Source organism: Moschus berezovskii, chromosome 3, assembly GCF_049115385.1.
Source record: "Moschus berezovskii isolate FMDL1 chromosome 3, NW_MosBer_1.0, whole genome shotgun sequence".
NCBI classification, from domain to species: Eukaryota; Metazoa; Chordata; class Mammalia; order Artiodactyla; family Moschidae; genus Moschus; species Moschus berezovskii.
In genome coordinates, this window is record NC_142462.1 from 69,567,744 (window position 1) to 69,594,153 (window position 26,410).

At 43.1% G+C, this 26,410-nt stretch overlaps 1 protein-coding gene across 2 annotated transcripts in view; it reads left to right on the forward strand.

Annotated features, from left to right (window-relative positions):
- The window catches only part of AOAH (acyloxyacyl hydrolase), a 196,432-nt gene extending 171,407 nt beyond the window's left edge, over positions 1 to 25,025 (forward strand). For both annotated transcript variants that reach the window (XM_055420873.2, XM_055420871.2), the window contains exons 17-21: positions 1,626 to 1,684; positions 1,769 to 1,828; positions 3,106 to 3,202; positions 9,862 to 9,938; positions 23,610 to 25,025. In XM_055420873.2, coding sequence (XP_055276848.2) covers positions 1,626 to 1,684; positions 1,769 to 1,828; positions 3,106 to 3,202; positions 9,862 to 9,938; positions 23,610 to 23,738 — 422 coding nt within the window. In that variant the 3' untranslated portion in view covers positions 23,739 to 25,025. The remainder of the gene's footprint in view (positions 1 to 1,625; positions 1,685 to 1,768; positions 1,829 to 3,105; positions 3,203 to 9,861; positions 9,939 to 23,609) is intronic.
- Positions 25,026 to 26,410: the final 1,385 nt, after the last annotated feature.

The window sequence follows — 26,410 nt, forward strand, 5'->3', positions numbered from 1 at the left end:
TGGGCAGGGGAAAGAGAGAGAGAGGCCACCATGTGAGAGTCAGGGCCAAGCAGGTTGTCAGGGTCCCAGCCAAGCTCTCTAAGGTTTATTACATGGCCCCAGTACCAACAAAGAAACAAGATGGCAGAAGGAAGGCTGGCACTCAGGGGTTGGGTCAGCAAGAGCCAAGGCCTCCCGGCAGTGGAGAGTTAAGGGTGACATGCAGGTTGGAGGTGTCAGTCATTGCAGCTGGGCTAGGCTGAGACAGGCAGGGACGCACACAGAAAACAGGCAAATTGCAAAAGTACATGCACACACACACACACAAAGAGGGAAAGCAGACTCAGTGATGGAGAGCAGGATCTTGGAGAAAGATGAGAGCTGAGAGCTCCATGTAGAGTCCATAAAATGAAAGTGAAGACAAGAGCCAGTGCCTTGGGATGCATCTAAAATGTGAAAACGCAGACACCTTTGGAGCACAGAGAAGGCCCCACGTGTCACTGTGACTTTAATGGCGATAATCAGCCTGCGGTTTTCCAGTCCTGGGATTCACTCACCCACACAGAGACATAATATATTTTTCCTCTACGACAAGAAAATTGAATCTATCTTTCAGTCTAACTGATCTGAGCTATAAGTGAAAAATAAGACTGTGTTTTATCACCTTCAATCTTTCTCTTCGCTCCGAGATAGGCCCTATTATTTTCCTTTATTTTCTTGGGCGTGAGAGAAGTGTTAATGGATAAGACATCAGTCATTCACCCCTGAAATGTGGGAGAGCCTGGATTTTTTGTCCCAGTTGCAGCATGAAAGTTGAATTGTCTCTGGAGTGAAGTAGCGGGGGAGCGGGTGGGGAGCGGAGGATATGGCGGAAGAGCCAAGGGTGGGAGGTGTGAAGAGAAAATAAATTATGGCCCCAGATTCTGAGTCTAGAGTTGATATTTGGAAAGACTCTGCATGAACTTGCATTTGGTGCTTATCACTTTATTCTTATGTACTTCTTTAACTTGCACCAAAAGCACCAAAAATAAAGCCTATCTGTCAATGAGGGCTCAAGAGAACTGGTGGGCCATGAAGGGGTATAACATATTAGCTGCTCCCATTTGATGGCTGCCCAAGCACTTGTGGAAACCTTCAGTTCACCAAACTATAAAACAGAGCATGATGATCAGACCTTCAGACACTCGATTGTCCTGTCATAATTGGAATATTTATTTAATTGGGTCAGACTTCAGTGTTTCATAAACACAAAAGGAGGATTTGGTCAACTACACCTTACATGCTCCCTGAGCCCCACGTTTGATACCATTGCCAGGAGAAAGCCACTGCTCTGCCAAGTCCTTCGTTAGTGGTGTTCTGGTCCATATGGTTCCCTGTATCTCTCTCCCTGGAGTCCTGCCCTAGCTCATGACAAGAGCTCAAGATGGGAGTGAACTCCTTAAGGCTTCTCCCCAACTCTGGGTATTAATGGAGCTCAGAAAGAAGGAAAGCCTAGGCTTCCTCAAGAGCAATGCCAAGTGCAAAACCCAGGAAGATCCCTGGGGACACCAGCCTTCTGCAAGGGAGGCAGGATCAACCATCACGGTCCCTAGTTGGCTGCTGTATCTCTGAGTGCATGCCACAGGCCAGATCCCTCTGTTTTCCAGGCCAGCTCAACAAGGATGTGACCTACGCGCATTTCTACTCCTTCCTGAACTGTCTCCAGGTGAGTTCACGCTGACTTCTTCCAGGGCCACGTTCTCATGACCTGCACCATTCTTCTGCATTCAAAGTGTTTTCCTGCTTTCAGGTCAGCCCCTGCCACGGCTGGATGTCTTCCAACAAGACGCTGCGGACTCTCACTTCAGAGGTAGGGCTGTCATGTGTCCTTTGATCCCATCTTTGAGCATTCTCTCCCTGTGTTTGCTGCAGGACTTTCATTGGGGTTGGAGTTTTGGCAGGGCAATGGCCTCCAAGCTGGTGAATTAAAAAAAAAAAAAAAAGCAAACTCTTGGATGCTTGAGGAGCCAAGAGAACGTGGAGTGCCCGTCTGCCCACTCTGCCCGCTGAGCCTGCCTCCTTGCCTTGCTTCTCAGTCACTGTCTCTCTGGGTGCCTCTCTCTCGTACGCACATTATGCATGATACACACACAGAGATGTCTGTGAAAGCTTGTCCTAGACATTCTTGTAGAGTCAGAGAAGTGAGCAAGGTTATGTGTACACAGAGCTGGAAGTCTCCCAAGGCAAGGGAGGACCAGATGCCCCAAGCCTTCCTTTCTTCTCTGAAAAACGTTCCCACATTTCTTTCACAGATGGTAAATAATCTTTGTAAGGAATTTATTTAAAAGTTTTTACAAGGGAAATATGTTTCAATTTTTTAAAACTTTGGAATGTAAAACAATACAAAAAACATTAACAAAAATCACTCAAAATCTCACCACCCAAAATTAATATGTATGTCTTTCCAGTATTATTTTCATAGCTAGTTATTTTGGGGACTTTGCCTGAATAGTATCAGAACACATGTATTGTTTTATACCTTCTAATGTTCATAATTATTCCTCCACATCATAATTTTGTAATCATTTTAGAATACAGAGTACATGAATATACCATGGTTTATTTCATCCCTTGGTATTGGACGTATGAGTTGTTTCTAATTTTCCACTATGATATATAGCATTGTGATGAACCTTTTATATATAAAAATGTATGTCTTTGTGTGGCATGTCTATTTTCCTAAGACAAATTCCTAGAAAATTATTGGGTCAAAGAGTACACCAGATCTGATCCGTATCACCAAATTGTTCTCTAGAAAGGTTAAACAAATTGACATTCTCAATCACATATCCCATGGCAATACTCTTTATTGTCACGATTGTTCATCTTTTCCTTGACAATACCATGGGGAGAAAATGGTATCTTATTACTTTAATTTGCACTGATTTGGTTCCTAATGAATTTTAACAGTTTTGTACATCCGTTGTCCGTTTATGCATGAACAGAATTTAATATGCAGAGCTGCTCTCTGCTGATGACTTGCAGTGGGGGTGGGAGTGGGAACTATTGATTTCTTTGTTCTGCCTGAATTATCTCCCTAAAACCCAAGTCTAGGTTTCATGAATTCTCCGTTTCCTTTGTATTCAGAGAGCAGAACAACTCTCCAAAATGCTGGAAAAAATTGCAACCAGCCAGAAATTTACGAACTTCGACCTTTTCTACTTAGATTTCGACTTCCAAGAAAGTAAGTTTTGCTTGGTTTAGGTATTGACACAAGACAAAAGCAGCAGCCGCCATTTAGAGCCTGCCTGGGCAAGGTGTTTGTTTACAAGCGAACAGGCAGTAGCGTGGACAGGGTCACCGTTGCCCATCCTGACACATTAATAGCTCTGAGTATTGGAAGAAATAAAGTATGAGGCTCTTTCTGGAAAGGTGGAAGCTTAGCATCACCTCCTTATTTCACCATTATTTTAGAATCCCTGCAGCAATAGAGCCAGTGACCAGTCAGAAAGAACTCTGGGCTGGGAGCCAACAGGTCAGTGAAATCATCTTACTTATTCTTGACAGTTTAGTAATGCCCTGCTTATGAATGGGCTAAGGAGGAGTGTGACAGGCCTGAGGGATAAGCCCACGTCTCTTCTCATGGGCACTGGATTCCCTAAGGACTCAAAGCACGGCAGATTCCCAGCCCCCTCACATAATGAAAGAAATCGGAGTCTCAAAGGGAGGGACTTCAGATGCCTATGGCAAAATGGACAAATCATATCCCAGCTTTCTGGAAAGAACATAGCTGCTGCTTTTCTAGCACTCTCTCCAAACACTGGGGTCACAAGAAAGCAAGCATGATTACTGGATTTATCCTTTACATCTTGACTCTGAAAAATTATTATCTATTGACTTTAATCCTTCCAGTCCCATTTTCATTTCTAAGTAATTGTTATACAAGACAAAAGCCTCTGTTGTTTGACTGCCAGCTGAGATGATGCTAATGAAAAGCTTTGCAGTATGTGCAAAGGATGGACGATTTCTCACAAGGAGTTTATCATCTCTGTCTCCCCACCCCCAGCTCCCCCAGCCCAAGCATCTGGGATGAAGCAGATGGCCATCATGAATTATCAAATATTGCATTAGCTGACACTTTTTGCATTGTAGACTCTAGTACTTCAATTCTGAACATCTTTTCAACAAGACTGATCTCTCTTAACTAGATTTCCTGCCTAGGTGATACATATTTCCCTCATGGGGAGAGACATTTTGATAAATAACCTCTCATTAAAATGCAGAGTTAAAGCCTCATTAATGAATTCCTGGTGAAAACAAATGTACCACTAAGTAATCTTTGATCATCACCAACCCTGAATGTAGATAAAGTTTTTAAAAATATAATAATGCCTAGCTTTCACTAGAGACTTTCTCATTTCCACAGTAATCTCTAGCTCTGTCATTTGTTATCTTCGGGACTGTTGGAAATTCCCTGAACATTTTCAAACTCTCCTTTCCAGACCTGGAAACAGAGACATTGTATCTACATAACAAGTCTTTGTGATGATTGTGTGAAATAATGTATAATCCTCCTAAATGTCATGCCCGGAACATAACCAGCACCCAGGAAAGATCACCATTCTCTCATACCCTGGCCACTTAATACACAGTTCAGAATGAACAGGATCCATATACCAAGGTGTCTGGTTATAAATGCAGAGCCCCAGGCCCCACTCCTAATTAGGACCTGCCTAATCAGAGTCTGTCTGCATCTGGACATAATCCATAGATGATTCATACACATATTAAAACTTAATCAGTGGGGCTCCGATAATGCTCCAAGATTAAGAACTTAGTCACTTAATCATCATATTTTTGCTAAGCCCTTCTATGTGCTGTACAGGTGCTGGGAATATAGTTAACTAAACAGAACAGTCCTTCTCATCATGAAAGATATAGAGAAAAGAGCTTCCTCCAAGACCCCATCCTTACCAGCATTCCAAATGCTTGGAAGCAGAGGTTCCTCAGCACATTCTTATCCTCAGAGCAGCAGTAAATGCAATTTAAAAGTTTCAGTTAAACTGAACATGCTACATCAACATGGTGATTGATCACCTTACTGAGAAACCTCCTAGGTATCTCTCCTTGTTTGTCAACTCTCATCAATAGTTCAAGGAATTTCCTAAAATTTTTTAATTTCCTGATGAAGGTCCAGTTTTGGTACAGGGATTTCTTTCCCTTCTCCATATGAGGTTAGTCTCCTCTAAAGAAGACCCAGTGGGAGGGAGAAGGGAGACAGAGGAAATGGTACCCTGGGATCTGCCTCTAGAAGCATCCAATACAGCATCCCACAGCTACGTGCCACCATATGCACTTCTGAAAGAGCTGGAATCTCTATCTAGTTTTCAGGACGTCTATGGTGACGTCTTCACCTACGCCCAGTGTTAGACTACTCCAAAAAGAATGCCTCCCTTGAGACTTTAGCATTTTTCCAGGGGAGGCAGAGGGTGCATCCACTCCTAGATCCATCTCCATGGATAGCCTCCAACACATACACTTAGTCATGGCCAACTGTTTGTGACCCCTTGGATTGTGGCCCACCAGGTTCCTCTGTCCATGAAGTTTTCCAGGCAAGCATACTGGAATGGGTTGCCATACCCTCCTCCAGGGGAATCTTCCCAATCAAGGGATCAAACTCATATCTCTTGGGTCTCCTGCCTTGGCAGGTAGTTTCCCTCCTGGGAAACTCTATAGAGTCATTTATTAAATTTGCAGTCTCAGTAGTCACATGAAAATCTCTGCTCTCATTTCTATACTACATTTGAGCATCACAAATATTACTTTCATATGTAATTCACAATTTTACACCCTGAGACAGAGCAAATGACTGTTGAGGGTCCCTGTCCCTCGAGGGTAGACATGAGACCTGTCTGTTCTCCACTGTGACAGACTCAGTCCAGCTCCAAAAGATGATTGCTCACCTCAGAGACTTTTTCTGTCTCTCGCTGACTCATCCTCCGACTGGTTATGAGCTGAACAGAGGCAGTAATTTTTTCTCCCTCGGGAAATGCCAGCTTGAGCAGGTGATGTCCTTTTTCTTCATCTCTACCACACCTCCCAAACGGGGGAAGGAAAATGCCACTTGACTGACAAGGCCATTTTTTCACTGACACTTTAAATATTCCACCAGCTGCCCTCAGCTTCTAAGACAACTCAATTAGAATAAACCTGGTTCCCCCATGTGTTTGTAAAATGACCAATAACCATGAAATCTGACCAGAATTCAGATTTCTCTTTAAGTATCTGCTAATATTGCTGTTCACCAAGGAGCTAGCAAATGTTCTATGAGTCTTCTCCTGTGATTTCTATTGCATCTCTGAAAAACTGGTCATTAGCAAAATTTTGACTTTACCAATAAAAAAAATACAGTACGTACCATATCCCAAGAGATCATTCATGCTGATTCAAGAGCTTTAAACCAGCTGTTCCAAAGAACAAATTGGATTTGTATACCTATTTTTAATTATGGTCCCAGGCAGGAAGCAAACTGACCAATTTACCATAATACCCTGCTTGGACATCCCATGCCAAAATCAGTCAGGAAGAAATAGAGACCACTGTCTACAATTGTATTTATTCTAAAGAGCAAAATTTCACCCTGAGATAAACAAACTAGAAAGGGTCATTCTATCTAACTCTGTCTGGTCATAACACAGGTGAAACCTTAAACTCTTGCCTGTCAGTTACTGACTCTTCCTGTAAGTGTTGTAATTCTGATGTCTGCAGATATTTAGTGACTGGTGCGACTTAGCAGCAGCAGCGGCAACTCTCAAAGACAGAATCATCATGTGAGAAAATGATCCTACATTATGAGATCAAGCCTCCAAGGGAGTAGAAGGAATGAGCATTCCTTTTCACTTTAAAAACAGTCATTAATTCTGATGACTGAATTTGTTTTGTGAAGTATAATATCCATCTCCACCTCTCCCTTCCTCTAAGGGAAATAGTTTTTCAAATAGTAGTTAGTAATGCACATAAAATTCAAATCAAAATGGAAGCAGCCTAGACTAACTTTAAGCCTGGGTAAGACTAACATTTAATCACACTAGAGAAACCTGGGTATAAGAAGTCTGGTATTTATAATATGGGGCTCTCAGGAAACATTTCTCTCCAGGAACACCATCTTGGCTTAAACTTACAGGCTCAAATTTGTTTCACTTATGGGTTCAAATTTGCTTTCCACTGTGGATTTTCCAGCTTTCTAGATTACTTTAATTCCTTTCCAAATGTTCTCTTAGCCAGTAAAGGCACAAGTTTAGACTGAATTTGTTGATTAAACTTCTCTGCAAACAAGGAGAGCCAGAAAATACTGTAAGGAACTTCCTGCCCCTGCTGGATCAGAGGATGTGTGGGTGGTCCATGTCAGACCCATGCCTTGCTGTCCATCTTGTTAATACAATCCTCATGTCTTATTCATCCAACTCTATAGCTTCTCAGCAGGCTTTCTGAGGTCTTCACTGGGCTTGATTCCCATTGTATAACATGGACTGGGAATTACTTAACACTGGACAAAGATTCTTTCTCTCTTTCTTTTCTTTTTCACACTTGTTCAGCATAAGGGAAACCAAACTGAAAATAAAGGGAGAAGCAAGAGAAAGGATGGAAAAGTTCATTGAGAACTTGGGTGAGGTGAAAGAGTACAAGTAGCATAGAAGCGCGGTCACCGCTCATGTGACAGATAACCTGGGAGGCTGATGTCTTAACCTGGGCTGGACCTTTCTGCATTATTATTGATTTTTGTTTTAGAAACTCTTGGGACTACAAGACAGGGATAAGGCTGATCATACAGAAGAGCAAAAAGTATGGAGGGGGCTCAGTAATGGATGACACTGACTTTGAAGAAACCCTTCCAAATGCCTGGTTTTCCATTCAGGGTAATTGGTTGGATGTTCAGTTTGGCAGTGACTCAGAGAATCAGCATAAAATTCTAAAGTATAAAAGCAGGACCCCCCCCCCCCCACAAAGAAATGAGTAGGAAAGTGGCCCATTGTCTCCTGGTCAATCAAAGGGGAGAAGGAACAGCCTGAACCAAACACTGGGAACTCGCAGCAGGTAAGCCAGATGAGCAGAGCTGGGCTAGAGCAGCATTATGCACCCAGGAGGCCAGCACATTCCCATAGGTGCTTCAGTTTCAGGTCCAGAGGTTAAGTTGCAGCAGCCAGAATTGAACCCGAAGCAGAAAATCTGATTCCAAGGTCATGCCTGAAAAGCAGAACAGCCAGGCAGACTGAAGCTGGAGCCAAGCAAGCTTGCCCAAGGCTCTGTCTTTCACAGGGTACCTGTGGCCAACTGCAAGAAACTGTTGAGGTCTGCAAGCTGGTTCAGCAGAATAAGCCTTCATAACGGTTAGTGTAGTTTCAGCATCATTTCACCTCTAAGTTTCCTATCAGAAGATCAGATATATACTATTCCTTCAGAGAGATACATGATTTACCATCATTAAGCAGTCTCTCCCTTGGGACCACCTGTGGAGAATACCGTGGACAATGTCCTTGATTTGAGTTTCACAACAAATGCAAAGGCCATTTTCCAATAGCTGTTTCTTCTAGAACCCTCCAATAAAACCCAGTAAAACACAAAGTATAAGAGAGTGGCTCAGTGGTGCGCATTCAGGCAGGGAAAAAGCCAACAGGAACTGGTAATCCAGGGTAAGACTCCAAACCACCAGCAGGGATTGTCTCCTGTGCTCTGAGAAGGGCAGCAGTATTTGCAGCCCCTCTGGGGACAGGGATTGGACTGCAAGTATAGATGGCCTGGAGTAATATTAGAACTAATTTCAAAAGCAGCATAGTATTGATTCAGCTCCAGGGAAGTCCAGCCTGTCTTGTCCAGTCAGAGCTCCTAATAGAATTTTCATTCTTCCCTTGGGGCAAAGGGAGATAAAAAGTGGGGGGTGGGGCAATAGGGCACAGATCCCTGCCCTTGAGTTTTTGCAGAGTGAGGAGGAAAGATGGAGTAGGAAATGACAACCCACTCCAGTATTCTTGCCTGGACAATCCCCATGGACAGAGGAGCCTGATGGGCTACAGTCCACGGGGTTGCAAGGCGTCAGACATAACCAGGTAACTGAACACATACGCATGAGGAGGGAAGAACTGGGGGAATCACAGCTGTGCCCACTCCCTTCTCAGGGCACCAGGGAAGTGAGGACTTGGTGGGCTACTCTAGTGACAGTAGGTCTCACAGTTTTCTCTCTGGAGGTTTTCTGGGGGTTTGAAATTTCCTTGAGAAATCCTTATTGACAATATGATATTACAATGTAGAGTTCCTTGTGCTGTTGCCTTGGGGCAGCTGACATTCCTGGGTTTCACCCCTGTTGAAGAACAGTTTTATTGCTGCTCATCATTTTAAGGCTCATAGCGTTTTCTCTGTAGCTATCCTCACTCTACATGTGATGCTGAGATCATTTTATGTAATTATATTTCTGAGAACTATGTGAGTTTTAATGATGATGACTTGATATATGCAGGCAGTGTCTGGAAATGGCAACCCATGAAAGGAAAGGTTAGTTTAATAGCTTCCTCTTGTTTCTGAAATCCTGTTCTGGTCACTGAGAAATGAGATGGACTTATATCAATGTTGAATATTTTACAGCTCACCCTTCCCTCCCACCCCGCTTACTCTACAAACCACATTCATCCAACATTATCGCACGTTTTCCTTCTTGAGTTAAAGCGGGAAAATGATACAATGGAAAGATCACTTCTGTTTAGGAAACCGCCATCCTGAAACAATGACTCAGAGGCAGGTGTGGCTGGGTAAACATCAGCCCAGGAGGAGCATCCTTCACAGCCCTTGTTCTGGGTGTTGACCGCTGCTCAGAAAAGCATGTCTCTAATTCTGTGTGTGTCTGCCCTGCAGTCACAGAGGAGTGGAAAAAGAAAGGTGGGCAGCCCTGGCAGCTCATCGAACCCGTGGATGGATTTCACCCTAATGAGGTAAGAGCAGTCACGTGATGGCTGCTGGAAGCTGTTATGTTTTCATCATAATTAATGCATCCATATGTTCATTTTTATCCTGTTTTATTCCAGAAAGAGTTTGAAGTGATGTACATACATGTGTAAGATAGAAGATAAACATAAATCAAATTAATATTCATTTTAAAAAATAAAGTAAAAATCAGAGTAAAAGGAAAATAAGATAGCAATGATACCTGGATTCCTGACTTAATGTTTACAATTCATGATTTGTCCCAGAAATTCCCAAGGTACTCCCTGCATGGACCCACAAAATCATCTCCAGGCTTTCCAAGGGGCTGATGCAAAGAGAGGCATAAGCCATGGCCTTCAAAAGATAAAAAAAAAATAAATTAAGTACTCAGAAAAAAACATCAGAAGGATTCCTGGAAATGAGTCCTATGAGAAGTTTCTTCTACAGATCATTCTAGAAAATGAGAATTATATGAGAGGAGAACAATGTCCTTGGCAATATCCTGCAGTAAAAGCTGTTTCCCATCTAGGATTCCAAGAGACAATTCTGGAAAGTAGTTCTGCTCTGGTCTCTTCACAGAGCAAGGGGAGCTGGAAGGTGGGATGCTGTCCCCCGCTCCTGTCCTCATTCTATCCATTATCCTGGCTGTAGCCAGGGAAGTTCCTCTTTACTCTGTTCTATATACTGGACTTCCTCATATTATCCCTTTATATAAAAAATAAGTAAAGAAGCAGGGGGGTAACTCTGCCACTTGTTACATTTTGGTCAGTCAGGCCACAGGGAGGCCTGATCATCGCCTCAGAAGCTTGAAGAGAACCACGTTCTCCTTCTCTCAAGTTCTAGGTCCCATGGGTACCCATGGGCAGGGCTAAGAGTTGTCTCAAAAGAAAAGGAAGACTGCCACTCCATCATCAGATAGATGGACAGTGAAGTCCCATAGATACTGGGTAAATTTTTAAGTGAATATTAAATGCCCATGTGTTAAATAGCAACAACCCCAAAAATCTAAGTAATGCACTTCAGAATATCTAAGTTTCCTGTGTATCACTTGGATATGTTGATCCAAGAGAATTATTGGCTAGAAGCTGCTTAAATATTAGAGTTTGCCCGCTCCCCTCAATGATGTCTTTGGTTTTAGAAGAGTTCATGTGGAGACCTGCTTTCTGGCAGTAATGAGGTGGTAGTTCTTATCGTTCTTTGTACATCACAGAATTTAACCCTCTGATTCTACAGAGAACAGGGACGAGAGGAGATGGTCAGATAGGCAGTAATGAGTAACAAACTAAAAAGAAGAGGGTCAAAGACAGCTTTGTCGTATCCCTCGGAACATATCTGTCTGATCTTCAAAAGAGTATTGTGTCCCTGACTCTTAAAATAGCATTAGGGTTCAAGTTCTGTCAAACTGGGGCTCTCTCTTGCACTCAAATGACTTCGCCAATAACTGTTGTGAACAAAGTCAAAAGCTGAAACTCAGTGTGTGCTATAATCTTAAGTCATTCCTGAGAAATTCGTTCACATGCTGGGAGTGGGTGATAGAGTGGGCCCCAGTGGGCGGAGCTGTGACTAAAGTGGATGACAGTGGAGAGATATGCCTAAAGCCTGCCTAGTTATCCTGTATGTTGAGCTGAACAGTCTAGATGGCAAGTTGCCATCCAAGAATGTTTACTGAGTGCCTATCCGGTATCAGATACAGTGAGAAGTCAAGGATGAACAAGAAACTACCCCTGCCGGTTAAGGAGATTATAGGATAGAGTGGGAGAATGAGAAGTAAACAGCTAATTAAACGTGAAGTAGTCAGTGCCTCTAATTTGCAAGCACAGATGCTAAGGGAGCACTGTGGGAGATGGGATGGAGCAAAGGGGTATGAGAAAAAACTTTTGGAGGAGGGAACTCAGAATTAAGACCATGAACTTGTCAAGTGACAGGAAGAGGGAAGGGGATGCAGAAAGTGTTTTGAGCCAAAGAAAGTGAAAAGGCAAGGACCTGAATACAAAAGAAAGCACAGCACGTTGGAGGAAATAAAAGTGCTTCACTGTGGCTGAGACACAGAGTTGGGCAGAGAGGGATCAAGAGAGAGATTTAGGGACAGATCACACAGGGTCTGTATGGGATCTGACCTTTCAGCTACGGAGAATGGGGAGCCATTGAAGGTTTTTTCAGCAAGAAGGAAAAATACCCAGACTTAGTGCTTCCCTCGTGGCTCAAATGGTAAAGAATCCGCCTGCAATGTGGAAGACCTGGGTTCGGTCGCTGGGTTGGGAAGATCCCCTGGAGAGGGGCATGACAGTCTGCTCCAGTATTCTTGCCTGGAGAATCCCATGGACAGAAGAGCCTGGTGAGCTACTGTCCATGGGGTCGTGCAACGTGTCGGACACGACTAAGTGACTAACACTTTCACTTCTTTCACTTTGTGCTCTAAAAAGATACCTGAGGTGGCGGCATGGAGAATGGTTTGGTCCAGAGGGAGGGAGACCTGTTTGGAGGACACTTTTGTGTGGGAGAATGTGGTGGCCTGAACAGCGGTAGTGAGAGAGGGAGGGAGAAAGCCTCTGTTGGAGTGATTCAGATAGTTAAATCAATAGAACATGGTTGTTTATTGGATGTGAAGGTGAAAGAGAAAGAGGTGCTAAGCATGACACTTCTTTTGTGAACTGGGAAATTGGATAGATGATTCCATTGCCTGCTGAGACAAGAACACCTTTAGGGGGATGGGGTGGTTTGAGGAGGCGTTAGTAAAAGTTGCATTTAAAGATCCTATAGGATGTCTCTGCAGCAGGCTCAGGAAGGCATCTGAGCTGCAGATACAGATGTGAGCAGCATCAGGACAGGGTTGTGACTTGAAGCCTTCAAGGGAGCCTCCGAATGTCCCTATATACTCTCCTCCCAATGGCATGCCCTATAGCAGAAGCCATGTTAATGGATTCTTCTAGACCATGGGGAAGCTATAGGAGTTTACCCCTTTTCCATCTTGAAAGAGCTAGTTGGCCAAGGTTGAGTCACAGGACCTCATGTTTATGGCACAGACATAATACCAACCAAAAGAATAGACTCAAACCTTCATCAAGTGCCGCCTCATCAGTTTCTGTACATCTGAGTGAAAGAGTTGATACTGGCCCCTTACCACCAAGAGGGGAGCAGGCTTTATTTTATTGGCCTACTTCTTTCTAAAACCTTGCTGGAGAAGCAGAGGGGGACAGTGTATAATCACTATTGATTCAACTGTTACAATTTTCTGAGAGAGACAAGTGTAATTAAGTATAAACATGGATTTTGTTGAAAAGCTCAAATTTATGATAGATATTAATTTTTGAGCCAGATTGTATTCATCATCTAAGTGAAAGTAATCAAGTATAAAAAATCCTGGTATACTAACAATCACTTATTTTTTATCTCATTCCCAAAATATAGAACAGAATTTTAAGAAATACCTTCTTCATTTTAAGGGGGTAATGGGACTAGAAGATATAATGCCAGACCTGCTGATTGAATGGATTTGGTGGGTAGGAAGGAGATGACTCACAGAATTGGACACCTGGATGAAGAGAGGTGAAAATATCAAGTCAAGGAACTCAGAAAAAGGAGAAGATTCAATGCAGTTCAGTTCAGTTTAGTCGCTCAGTCATGTCCAACTCTTTGTGATCACATGGACCGCAGCAGCCAGGCCTCCCTGTTTATCACCAACTCCCACAGTTGACCCAAACTCATGTACATCAAGTAGGTGATGCCATCCAACCATCTCATCCTTTGTGGTCCCCTTCTCCTCCTGCCCTCAATCTTTCCCAGCATCAGAGTCTTTTCAAAAGAGTCTGCTCTTCACATGAGGTGGCCAAAGTTTTGGAGTTTCAGCTTCAGCCTCAGTCCTTCCAATGATCACCCAGGACTGATCTCCTTTATAATGGACTGGTTGGATCTCCTTGCAGTCCAAGGGACTTTCAAGAGTCTTCTCCAAAACCATGGTTCAAAAGCATCAATTCTTTGGTGCTCAGCTTTCTTTATAGTCCAACTCTCACATCCATACATGACCACGGGAAAAACCATAGCCTTGACTAGATGGACCTTTGTTGGCAAAGTAATGTCTCTGTTTTTTAATATGCTGTCTAGTTTGGTCCTAATTTTCCTTCCAAGGAGTAAGCGTCTTTTAATTTAATGGCTGCATTCACCATCTGCAGTGATTTTGGAGACCCAAAAAATAAAGTCAGCCACTGTTTCCACTGTTTCCCCATCTATTTGCCATGAAGTGATGGGACCGGATGCCATGATCTTAGTTTTCTGAATGTTGATCTTTAAGCCAACTTTTTCACTCTCCTTTCACTTTCATCAAGAAGCTCTTTAGTTCTTGTTCACTTTCTGCCATACAGGTGGTGTCATCTGCATATCTGAGGTTATTGATATTTCTCCCGGCAATCTTGATTCCAGCTTTTGCTTCATCCAGCCCAGTGTTTCTCATGATGTACTCTGCATAGAGGTTAAATAAGCAGGGTGACAATATACAGCCTTGATGTACTCCTTTTCCTCTTTGGAACCAGTCTGTTGTTCCATGTCCAGTTCTGACTGTTGCTTCCTGACCTGCATACAGGTTTCTCAAGAGGCAGGTCAGGTGGTCTGGTATTCCCATCTTTTTCAGAATTTTCCACAGTTTATTGTGATCCACACAGTCAAAGGCTTTGGCATAGTCAATGAAGCAGAAATAAATGGTTTTCTGGAACTCTCTTGCTTTCTCCATGATCCAGCGGATGTTGGCAATTTGATCTCTGGTGCCTCTGCCTTTTCTAAAACCAGCTTGAACATCTGGAAGTTCACAGTTCACATATTGCTGAAGCCTCGCTTGGAGAATTTTGAGCACTATTTTACTAGCGTGTGAGATGAGTGCAATTGTGTGGTAGTTTTAGCATTCTTTGGAATTGCCTTTCTTTGGGATTGGAATGAAAACTGACCTTTTCCAGTCTTGTGACCACTGCTGAGTTTTCCAAATTTGCTGGCATATTGTGTGCAGCATTTCCACAGCCTTACCTTTCAGGATTTGAAATAGCTCAACCGGAATTCCATCACCTCCACTAGCTTTGTTCATAGTGATGCTTCCTAAGGCCCACTTGACTTCACATTCTAGGATGTCTGGCTCTAGGTGAGTGTGAGTGATCATACCATGGTGATTATCTGTGTCGTGAAGGTCTTTTATGTACAGTTCTGTGTATTCTTGCCACCTCTTCTTAATATCTTCTGCTTCTCTTAGGTCCATACCATTTCTTTCCTTTATTGAGCCCATCTTTGCATGAAATGTTCCCTTGGTATCTCTAATTTTCTTGAAGAGATCTCTAGTCTTTCCCATTCTATTGTTTTCCTCTAGTTCTTTGCATTGATCACTGAGGGAGACTTTTTACCTCTCCTTGCTATTCTTTGCAACTCTGCATTCAAATGAGTATATCTTTCCTTTTCTCCTTTGCTTTTCGCTTCTCTTCTTTTCACAGCTATTTGTAAGGCCTCCTCAGACAACCATTTTGCTTTTTTGCATTTCTTTTTCTTGGGGATGGTCTTGGTCCCTGTCTCCTGTACAGTGTCACAAACCTCCATCCATAGTTCATCAGGCACTCTGTCTATCAGATCTAGTCCCTTAAATCTATTTCTCACTTCCACTGTATAATCATAAGGGATTTGATTTATGTCATACCTGAATGGTCTAGTGGTTTCCCCCACTTTCTTCAATTCAAGTCTGAAATTGGCAATGAGGAGTTCATGATCTGAGCCACAGTCAGCTCCTGGTCTTGTTTTTACTGACTGTATAGAGCTTCTCCATCTTTGGCTGCAAAGAATATAATCAATCTGATTTCAGTGTTGGCTATCTGGTGCTGTCCATGTGTAGAGTCTTCTCTTGTGTTGTTGAAAGAGGGTGTTTGCTATGACCAGTGAGTTCTGTGGAAAAAACTCTACTAGCCTTTGCCCTGCTTCTTTCTGTACTCCAAGGCCAATTTCGCCTGTCACTTGAGGTGTTTCTTGACTTTCCACTTTTGCATTCCAGTCCCCTATAATGAAAAGGACATCCTTTATGGTTGTTAGTTCTAAAAGGTCTTGTAGGTCTTCATAGAACTGTTCAACTTCAGCTTCTTTAGTGTTACTGGTCGGGGCATAGACTTGGATTACCATGATATTGAATGGTTTGCCTTGGAAATGAACAAAGATCATTCTGTCGTTTTTGAGATTGCATCCAAGTACTGCATTTCAGACTCTTTTGTTGACTATCATGGCTACTCCATTTCTTCTAAGGGATTCCTGCCCACAGTAGTAGTCACCTGAGTTAAATTCACCCATTCCAATCCATTTTAGTTTGCTGATTCCTAGAATGTTAACGTTCACTCTTGCCATCTCCTGTTTGACCACTTCCAATTTGCCTTGATTCATGGACGTAATATTCCAGGTTTCTATGCAATATTGCTCTTTATAGCATCAGACCTTGCTTCTATCACCAGTCCCATCCACAACTGGGTGTTGTTTTTGCTTTGGCTCCGTCCCTTCATTCTTTCTGGAGTTATTTCTCCACTGATCTCCAGTAGCATATTAGGCATCTACCCACCTGGGGAGTTCATCTTTCAGTGTCCTATCTTTTTGCCTTTCATTCTGTTCATGGGGTTCTCAAGGCAAGAATACTGAAGTGGTTTGCCATTCCCTTCTCTAGTGGACCACATTTTGTCAGGAGAAGATTGGAACATTCTAAATTTGGGGTACCTGCACTATATCCAGTCACTAGATCAAGTTTATGAGTTTTGATCTCAGGAGAGGGGTGTGGCCTGGAGACATAGGTTTGGGAATCACCTGCTTCTAGTTGAGAGTTGGAGACACTGGCAGGGATGAGGTTGGCCCAAGGGATCAAATTATGAAGAAAAATAAAGATCCAACAGGATTATGATTGAGAAGGTGTTTCAGTTGTCTACTGTTGCATACCAAATGATTTTAAAACCATGCACATTACTTATCTGACAGTTTCTGTGGCCAGGAAACTGTCTCCCCCAGGTTGCCATCAAGGTATCTGCCAGGGCTGGGTGTCATTTGAAAGCTTAACTTGGATCTGCCTCCAAGTTCACATGCAGAATTTAGTTCCTTGAGGCTTGTGGAACTAAAATGTTGCTAGCAACAGTTCCTAGCTGGCTGTTGCTCAGAGGCCACCTGGGTGACCTGTTTCATCAGTGAGTACAAAACGGCAACAGAGAGTATCTGCCAGCAAGACAGAAGTCACAATGGTACACAACCTAATCTCAGAGTAATGTTCCATCACCTTTGCCATATCCTAGAAGTTAAAAGCAAGTGTCAAGTCCCACCACACTCAAAGGAGAGGGATTACACAGGTGTGACTGCCGTGAAGCAGGAACTATTGGCCCTCCCAGCAGGACCCACTGGAAAGAAGACCTGGGAGATCCCTAGATGCCTCCAGAGACAGCTGATGTAGCAGAGAGTTGGGAATAGCAGTCAAACTACTGACAAAATGCAAAGAAAGTTTGTCCTGGGAAAGAAACATCATGATAAAGACCCAAGACCCAGATTTCTGGCCTGTGGAAGGTGCAACAATTCTATATGTTCAATGTCTACCTTTTAAAATCTTTGCAAAGTTAAATATCTGAAAAGGCACTCAAAACATCTCTGAGTCTAAAATCAGACAATAGTAAACAGGAAATGTTGAAAGAACCACAAACATGTCAAGTCGAGTTTTCTTGGCTATGCGAGACTCTCTAGTTAAACATTCCTGACACCTCCTGCCTTTAGAAACTCCATCCAACACAGTCTCTGCAAAACAGCCTCATTTCTTATCATGCAAGGAGTAACTCAAACCAACCTCTTCAAACTCTCCGTGTAGGCAGTGAATCTTCCATGACATCAACTCCCTGTTCTTTCTTGAGCCCTGACCCGTTTACACTGCTGGAAGCAAACATACCTGACCTGCCTCTTGAGAAACCTGTATGCAGGTCAGGAAGCAACAGTTAGAACTGGACATGGAACAACAGACTGGTTCCAAATAGGAAAAGGAGTACGTCAAGGCTGTATATTGTCACCCTGCTTATTTAACTTATATGCAGAGTACATCATGAGGAATGCTGGGCTGGAAGAAGCACAAGCTGGAATCAAGATTGCTGGGAGAAATATCAATAACCTCAGATATGCAGATGACACCACCCTTATGGCAGAAAGTGAAGAGGAACTCAAAAGCCTCTTGATGAAAGTGAAAGAGGAGAGTGAAAAGGTTGGCTTGAAGCTCAACATTCAGAAAACGAAGATCATGGCATCTGGTCCCATCACTTCATGGGAAATAGATGGGGAAACAGTGGAAGCAGTGTCAGACTTTATTTTTTGGGGCTCCAAAATCACTGCAGATGCTGATTGCAGCCAGGAAATTAAAAGACGCTTACTGCTTGGAAGGAAAGTTATGACCTACCTAGATAGCATATTAAAAAGCAGAGACATTCCTTTGCCAACCAAGGTCCGTCTAGTCAAGGCTATGGTTTTTCCCGTGGTCATGTATGGATGTGAGAGTTGGACTGTGAAGAAAGCTGATCGCCAAAGAATTGATGCTTTTGAACTGTGGTGTTGGAGAAGACTCTTGAGAGTCCCTTGTACTGCAAGGAGATCCAACCAGTCCATTCTAGAGGAGATCAATCCTGCGTGTTCATTGGAAGGACTGATGCTAAAGCTGAAAGTGCAATACTTTGGCCACCTCATGCAACGAGTTGACTCACTGGAAAAGACTCTGATGCTGGGAAAGGTTTGGGGTGGGAGGAGAAGGGGACGACAGAGAATGAGATGGCTGGATGGCATCACCGACGCTATGGACATGTGTTTGGATGAACTCCGGGAGTTGGTGATGGACAGGGAGGCCTGGCGTGCTGTGATTCATGGGGTCGCGGAGAGTCAGACACGACTGAGCGACTGAACTGAACTGAATATATATATATATGAATATATATATATATATATATATATAAAATCAGTAGGTTGGCTTTAAATAAGTTTAATAGCCTCTAGATCTTTATTTGTCTCAACACGTTAAGTCCCTGGGACCCCAGGTCCGTGGCAGGCTTGTAGAGTCCCTCAAAGAAGGCATCTCTGCTGGCAGTGGGGAAAACGAAGAGGAAGGGCCTTCTGGGCCAGGAAACCCTCAAATAGCAGTCATTGAGGCTGGTCACCCATGTATGAAGGACCATGTTTGTTCAGTTTGCTTAATACACCAGCTGGCAGCAGTGGTTTGAGTGGTGACACATTGAATCAGCACAGACGGGCTGGAGCTGGAAACTTACATTTTTCCTTAAATGTTTTAAAATGCATTTCATACCACTATCACATTGTAAGTAACAAATTTAAAATTAATTGGGAACAAAAGCAACCAGGTCCAATAGATTGTGTTTCTGAACAGATTAAGAGGCCAGAGAAATAAAACCATGCCTTCCCTGTGGTGAGGGCTTCTCTGCAGGTGTTTAAAATCAATCTTACCAAGATAGACTGGATGTATTCTTCCTGCAGAAAAAATAAATTCAGAGATTTTTCACTTTGGTCTGGTAGAACCCCAGTGTTAAATTTAACAATTTAAAAGGTTGGTCATAAATTGTTGGTGAAGTCTATATAATCTTGCTCTGAATTGCATTTATTCTTTAAAAATATTACAAAAAGGAAAAAACAAAATTCTGTAAAACAATTATCCTTCAGTTAAAAATAAATTAGTTAAATATATATATATATATATAAAAAACCAAAAGGTAGTTACTGTTTAGGGTTTGTTTTTATGGTTGTCTTACTAAAGAGCTCCATTTTTGTAACAAAGTATATACAAATATCTTCTGAAGTGGGAGTTGTGGAGAAATCTTAGGTGATGTCCAGCTATGAGCACTGCTGGGCTTCTATCATGTCTGCATATGTGAGCAGATCATGAGCATGTGGACTGAATCTGGCATGGTGTATTTGCCTGGAGGACCAGTACTGCCTGGGGAAGAACTCATCATAAGTACAAATACGGTTAGGCAAAGAAGTGTGGCTCAGTTTAAAATTGTCATCAGAAGGGAGAGCAATTCTAAAAACCACATGATGGCTGTCACCAAGGACTGAATCAAGAACAGCACCAAGTCCCCACCCTCCAACTCCCCTCTCCATGGACTCATGCCCAAATCCTAAGGAGAGCAAAGGCTGCAAGTAAAAACTCAAAAAGCTGTTCACCTAAATACATAAAACAATGGGAGGTTAAGTTACCCTGCTTGGTCACCCCTTCTGTGAGAGTTTCAAAGGGGAAACTTTGCAGTGGGCCAACAACCATCACATGGTTTTGCCACCATGAGGGCTTCTGCAACAGGCAAATGAGTGGGTGACAGTACCCCACATAGGCACTGGGGCTGTAGGGGTGCCTGCAGACCAGCACCAGTGCCCATATGGACTTACCCAGAGTAAGGGCCACACTGCTGGAACAGAGTGGTACCTGGACAAGAGCAGCACCACCCTTGTGGCAACCATCTGGACTCTGCCAGTGGGGCCCTGTGAGAGCACAGGCAGCTGAGTCATTGCCAAGGAAGAGACAAGGAAGAGCCTGGCCCTGTTCACCACAATCTTCCACTTACCCAGGACCCTACATCTCCTAGCTTTCTGCTGGACCAGTTTCATCCCATGCACATGTCTAGCAGGGTTAGCGAATGAGGCAGCCTGTGAACCCACCCTGGGCTGCAGATGTTGTACTCACTGGCAGCAGGAAACTGTGTCTACCTGAGGACAGATGTTAGGGAGATGTGTGGCGAAAATCTCTATCGGTGAAATAAATTACTTTACATCTATCTGATGGAATATAGTGCCATGAATAAAAACGATAGAGATCTACTTTCAGTGACATGGAAATATGTTTGTAACATAGAACGAATTAATAAAAGCAGATTAAAGATTGGTGGGATGATTACTCAACTGAATGCATTTGTCAACACTAGTGGAACTGTTTACCAAAAAGAGTTAATTTTACTATGTGTAATTTATTCCTCAGAAAGAGCAGATTATAAAATATTTACAGAGGGATCCAGTGTATGTATGTGTGTGTGTGCATGTGTGTGTGGCCCAGAAAGTCTCAATGCTAACAGTGACTCTCTATTCAATTAAGATGCATTGTATCCTGTTTTTCTTTTTGCTTAACTGTCTTTTAAATTTTTTCTCAACTGAATAGTTATTGCATTAATATTTTAAATTGTAAATAGGGAAACACAAAAGATATTTGTGTTCAAGGACCAGCTCATCCAGGGTAATGAGGATAGCTGAGCCTTGTCCTGAGCAGTGCATCATGGGAGTTACCAGAGAAGGTTGGTTTTAAGAAGCTCACAGTAGGTGCTCAGTACACATTTCTCAGACAAATGAATAATTATAGTGGGTCATTTTATCACAAGTGTCTAGTTTAGTAATGATGATGCCACTCTCATTTTAGATCCAAAATATCAGCAGTGCACACTCATGAATATTTTAATCTCCATTAGAGTGACAGCCAACTAATTGCTTTCAAACCAAACAGCTACCCATACTTAAATCTGAGTTCTTTCCTTTTAACTTTCCTCCGCTTATCCTCATCCCCATCTCCTCCCTTATTAATTCAGACAGGGAAATAAATGACCACAAATACCTTGGTACCACATAATTATTAGGAAGACTGCTTAGGTATATCAAGGTAAAGTGCAAAAACAAAAAAATAAGAACCCGTAATTTTCCACAGACCTAGGAGGAGGCTACTCTGTTGAGAAGTGGCAGGAAAAACAGTCTGAAACCAGTCCTCTCTTGAAAAAACACTGACTGCTTTAGTGTGTAAGAGTTGATCAGGTCTTCCAGTAAACCTGCTGGCCTGACAGCCTCTTTAGGTCTGAGTGTGTGTGTATGTGTGTGTGGTTCATGTTGTATGTGGTAGTGGCAGGTGGGGTGTTTGTGTGTTTGTGTGTTGTAACCAGATATAATCAAGGTTACATTGGTGGATGGATGGAATTTGGGATCCACCTCAGAAGGTTCCGAATGTATTAAAATACCAAGGATGTTTAATATATCAACTCAACCAGTTCTAATTTTTTTTCTAAGTGCTAAAATCTTACACACAATTTAGACCCAGATAAGTCATTAGATCCTTCACTCATTTTGAAAATGAGAGAATTTCAGCCCAGAGAGTAGAAGAGGGCTGCCCACATCCACAGGGAGCTGGCAGCACTGCTTACTGGCAAGATGAACAGGATGTGCCCTTTGAAGACAATGTCCATGTGCTTCTGAATAAGTCAGGGACATCACTGAGCATCCGCACTGAACAATATGTTCCCCTCTGAAGCCTTCAGCAATCACATTCCTCTATTCATTCAGCTTTAACCACCCCCCACCCAACCCCAGGGAGATGTAGCCATCTGGGGCCTGAAGGCTTGTCCAAGCCCCATTTGCTAAATGAAGGCATTATCTGCAGAGAAAGACTCCTCATCAAAGACATGTAAATGACAAGCCAGAGGACTGAACACCAAGAATGGATCCTGGTGACATTGTGAATAAAGAGACAGGCAACTGTGGAACCAGGGAGTGGGCACTGGGCTGGGAGAGCCAGGGACAGACCTGTGAATTAAGCCTGTACATTCCTTACCCTGGCGCTCCAGCCACACTCTTCATGCCAACAGCCCTGCCAGGGGACCTATTCAGCCTCATGTCCCAGGCACCCCAGGTCCCCACCCATGGGCCATTCTCTTCTGTACCTCTGAACTTTTGTGTGTGCTGCATTCTCCGTCACGTATACTACTTCCCTCTTGATCCATCTGGTGAATTCCTCCTTGAAAATTCAACTCAGCTATCGCACTCTTCAGAGAGGAACTATCCTTTCCTCCCACCCAGCAGAGTTGGCACCTCTTCCTCTTCCAGGTGTGAGCGCCCCTCACAGCCCTCCCTATGGCTTTGGTAGCATCATTCTGCATGTCTCAGTCCCTCACTAGACTGGGAGTTCCTTGAAGGAAGGATTCATCCTGTTTATCTCCAAAACCCAAGCCTTAGGCCTGTAGTAAGTGTTAGCTGTCCACAGGTAAGCGAATAAATGGCTTTCTGAGGAAGTGTATTTGCTGTCTATTACCAAAAAACAAATTTCCACAAAGGTAGCGGCTTAAAATAATACACACTTGGTTCAGTTTCTGTGGGTCAGAAGTGCTGGCACAGTTTCACTGGGCTCCCTGCTTAGGATTTCACAGACTAACATCTACGTTCTCACTTAGAGACTCCACTGGGGAAGATTTGATTCCATACCCACTTGGGTTGTTGGCAGAATTTATTTCCTTGTGGCTGTAGGACTGAAGACCCAACTTCTTACTAGATGTGAGCTAGAGGCCACCCTCTGTTTCCTGCCATGTGGCTTCCCAACATGGCTTCTAACTTCATTGCATTTGGCTATATAATCAGCAAGGAGGGTCTCCAGAGCAAGTCTGCCAGCAAAGCAGAGTCGTAGATAACGCGACACAGTCACTGAAAGGACATCCTTTATTGTACTCTGTTGCTTAGAACCAGGTGATGGGTTCCACCCACATCAAAGGAAGGGGATCATACAAAGACCCAAAGGTAGGAATCCTTGGGAGCCAGCCTAAGGTCTGTCCACCACTCAAAGAATAGAGTAAATCTTGCTGATAAGTTCTTTACTTTGGTATAATCCCCCTTTTACTTTTCCTTTGGATTCTTGCTTGCAGGTGCTTTTAAAGCTGTTGGCAGATCACTTCTGGAAAGAGATGCAGCACTGGTGGCCCCACATCCTGGGAAAGGAGAATCCATTCAATCCCCAGATTGAGCAGGTGTTTGGAGACCAAGGCGGGCACTGAGGCCCCAAGGACATGTGCTTCTGCGGAGGCAGCAACTTGGGTAAACTCATTCAACAAACAGTTATAGGAGCTGCTTGTCACAAACTCACAGGACCCTCTATTTAGCAGCATCTTGTTTTTCTCTCATTTAAGAGTTCATCTAAATAATGGTGTGACTCTGTGCTTCCAGGATCAGTGCCCCTGTAACCCTCAAGTGACCTTGAACGAAGTGCTTTGGGTGCCATTCTGAGTGATAGAGTATCTGTCTGTGCCCTTGAACGGCTAGTTGTTCTAAAAATAAATAAGAACTCAGCTTGAGTGACGTTCAGCAACTTATCCTGGGTCTTAGTGTGTCAGGAAGTGACCCTCCTTCTGTGGCTGACTCCTTAAAGATGGCTCTTCCTAGGAAGGCTGCTGGCTGGCTGCCAAGGCCTCTCACACCAGAACATGAAACTACAACACAAAATTAGGCACAACTTGAATACTTATTTAGAATGAGAGAAGAAATCACAACAAATTACAAATTTTTAGACGTTAACAAATATAAGCTCCACAAAGTCTAGGGGAAAAATGACAACTTTTCTTTCTTTAAAAGATTTTCTTACATTCTTTGGCTATATAATCTGATTACCTCTTCCTATAACAATGATTTTGTAATATGACTGTTTATAGATAGAACAGAAAATTTTTTTTCTTATTATTGATAGTTTAGAAGTGTTTCTTTCATACACAACTCATCACTGGTAAAGCTGTGTAAATTTCTAGGATGGTTTTCAAACTGGGAAGACCTCGATCAAACTTCTTATGTGGAGGAGTCATTAAAGACACACCCTATTTGTAGTGCTGGTAATGCTTTGTGTTCATATAAGCACACCTATAAGGATTTTGATAAATTCTATCGTACATCCTTCTCATCCATGTGTCACTTTCCCGGCACTCATGGATATGGGGTCAGTGTTTGTGTGCCACCAGCATGCCACCTCAGAGCCGGCCAGCCTTTCTACATTCTGCCCTTAGGAGCTTGCTTGGCACAGCCCAAAATGTGGGCCAGTTCTGGCCAGGGTTCTCAGGGGCCAGTGAATAAAGGCTCTTCGTTCAGTGCTCAATTTGAGAATATCTTCTGTGTGCTTCTCAGGGGGTCTTGACAGAATCGCCTCCATTGCTCACAGCAGCCATCGCCTCACATGACTCTTCTCCCTTCCTTGTGTCACTCTCCTCACTTCTCCTTTCCCACTTTTGGGGATCGCTCCCCAAATAAACTGCCTGCACCCAAATTTTTGTCTTAATAAAGATGAAATTATAATGACAGTATGTGTATAATTGTGTATGCCTTATTACTTTACTATTTTTAATTTATTTATTCCTAATAGGGAAACACTTCTGTTTTGTCCAGGCACCAGCATGAGCCACATCTTGCAGTCATCGTATCCATGATTGGAAGACCTTACCCCAGACCAGCTCCCAGCCTTGTGCGTTTCACACCTCATTTTCTCCTCCGTGATCCACATACTTTCCATGCCAGGAGCTGTAGTACACTTTCTCCTCCTGTGATCTGACTGCTAGCCCTGCACTTTGTCTCCATGCTGGTGGACAATAGGAGCATACCTGGAAGTCCTTCCTGCCCCAGGATGGCTGGCAGTTAACCTGCACAGAAATAACAGCTAACCACATACATAGTGCAACCTAAATGGATCTCCATTTCAACTTCCCCCAAATTCCCATGGCTTTTCCAGAGCCACCAGATAAAAGGGAAATTGTGATAGAGAGGAAGCAATTGTGTTTAAAATATCTTACTTTTGCCAATTTTACAAAGTATAGGACCCTGTGAACTCATTGTTGGGGCCCTTTCCAGAGCTTTGGAAGAAATTCTAAAACTTAATCTTTCTTAGACTTATGGTAAATCCATCTCTGCTCACAAGATTAATCCACCAGGTTTGTGCGAGCTTCAGTTTGGAGGGCCAACACACTTAGAATATTGTCAACCCATTAATTTCTGTCACCTGAGTAGAATCCTTGGCTCAGAATGACCAGCACATGTCCCCAGGAGGTAGATCAGCAGGGGACCAACAAGCCCTCAGGAGGCTGTTTGTTTGAAGCAGGAAATACAAACTTGGAGACTAGATTAAAGATGTGAGGTGTTGGGCTGTGGTGGTGGTTTAGTTGCTAAGTCATGTCCGACTCTTGCGACCCCATGGACTGGAACTCACCAGGCTCCTCTGTCCATGAGATTTTCCAGGCAAGAATACTGGAATGGATTGCTATTTCTTTCTCCAGGGGATCTTCTGGACCCAGGAATTGAAGCCAGGTCTCCTGCATTGCAGGCAGACTCCGGCATTGCAGGCAGATTCTTTACCAGCTGAGCTACAAGGGAACTTGGAGAATAAAGATGTGAGGTGTTGGGCTGTGGACACCTGGTATACCTGTCTCCTCCTGGTTCTGATGTTTCAACATTTCCTCTTACTTCTAAGTGCTAATATACCAACACTCGTGTTGTTTTGTTATTGTTTTTTTTTTTAATCTGAAATCTAAATCATTCAGTCTCAAAATATACCCAGAGAACACCGCACTAAAATTTTGTATTCCTTTAGAAAGAATTCTATTCAATCCCCTCTGTTTAAAATGCTTCCAAGTTACTTCATTGCTATTCTAATTTTTATTTCCCAGAGTACCAGTGAAGTTGATCATCTTGTATT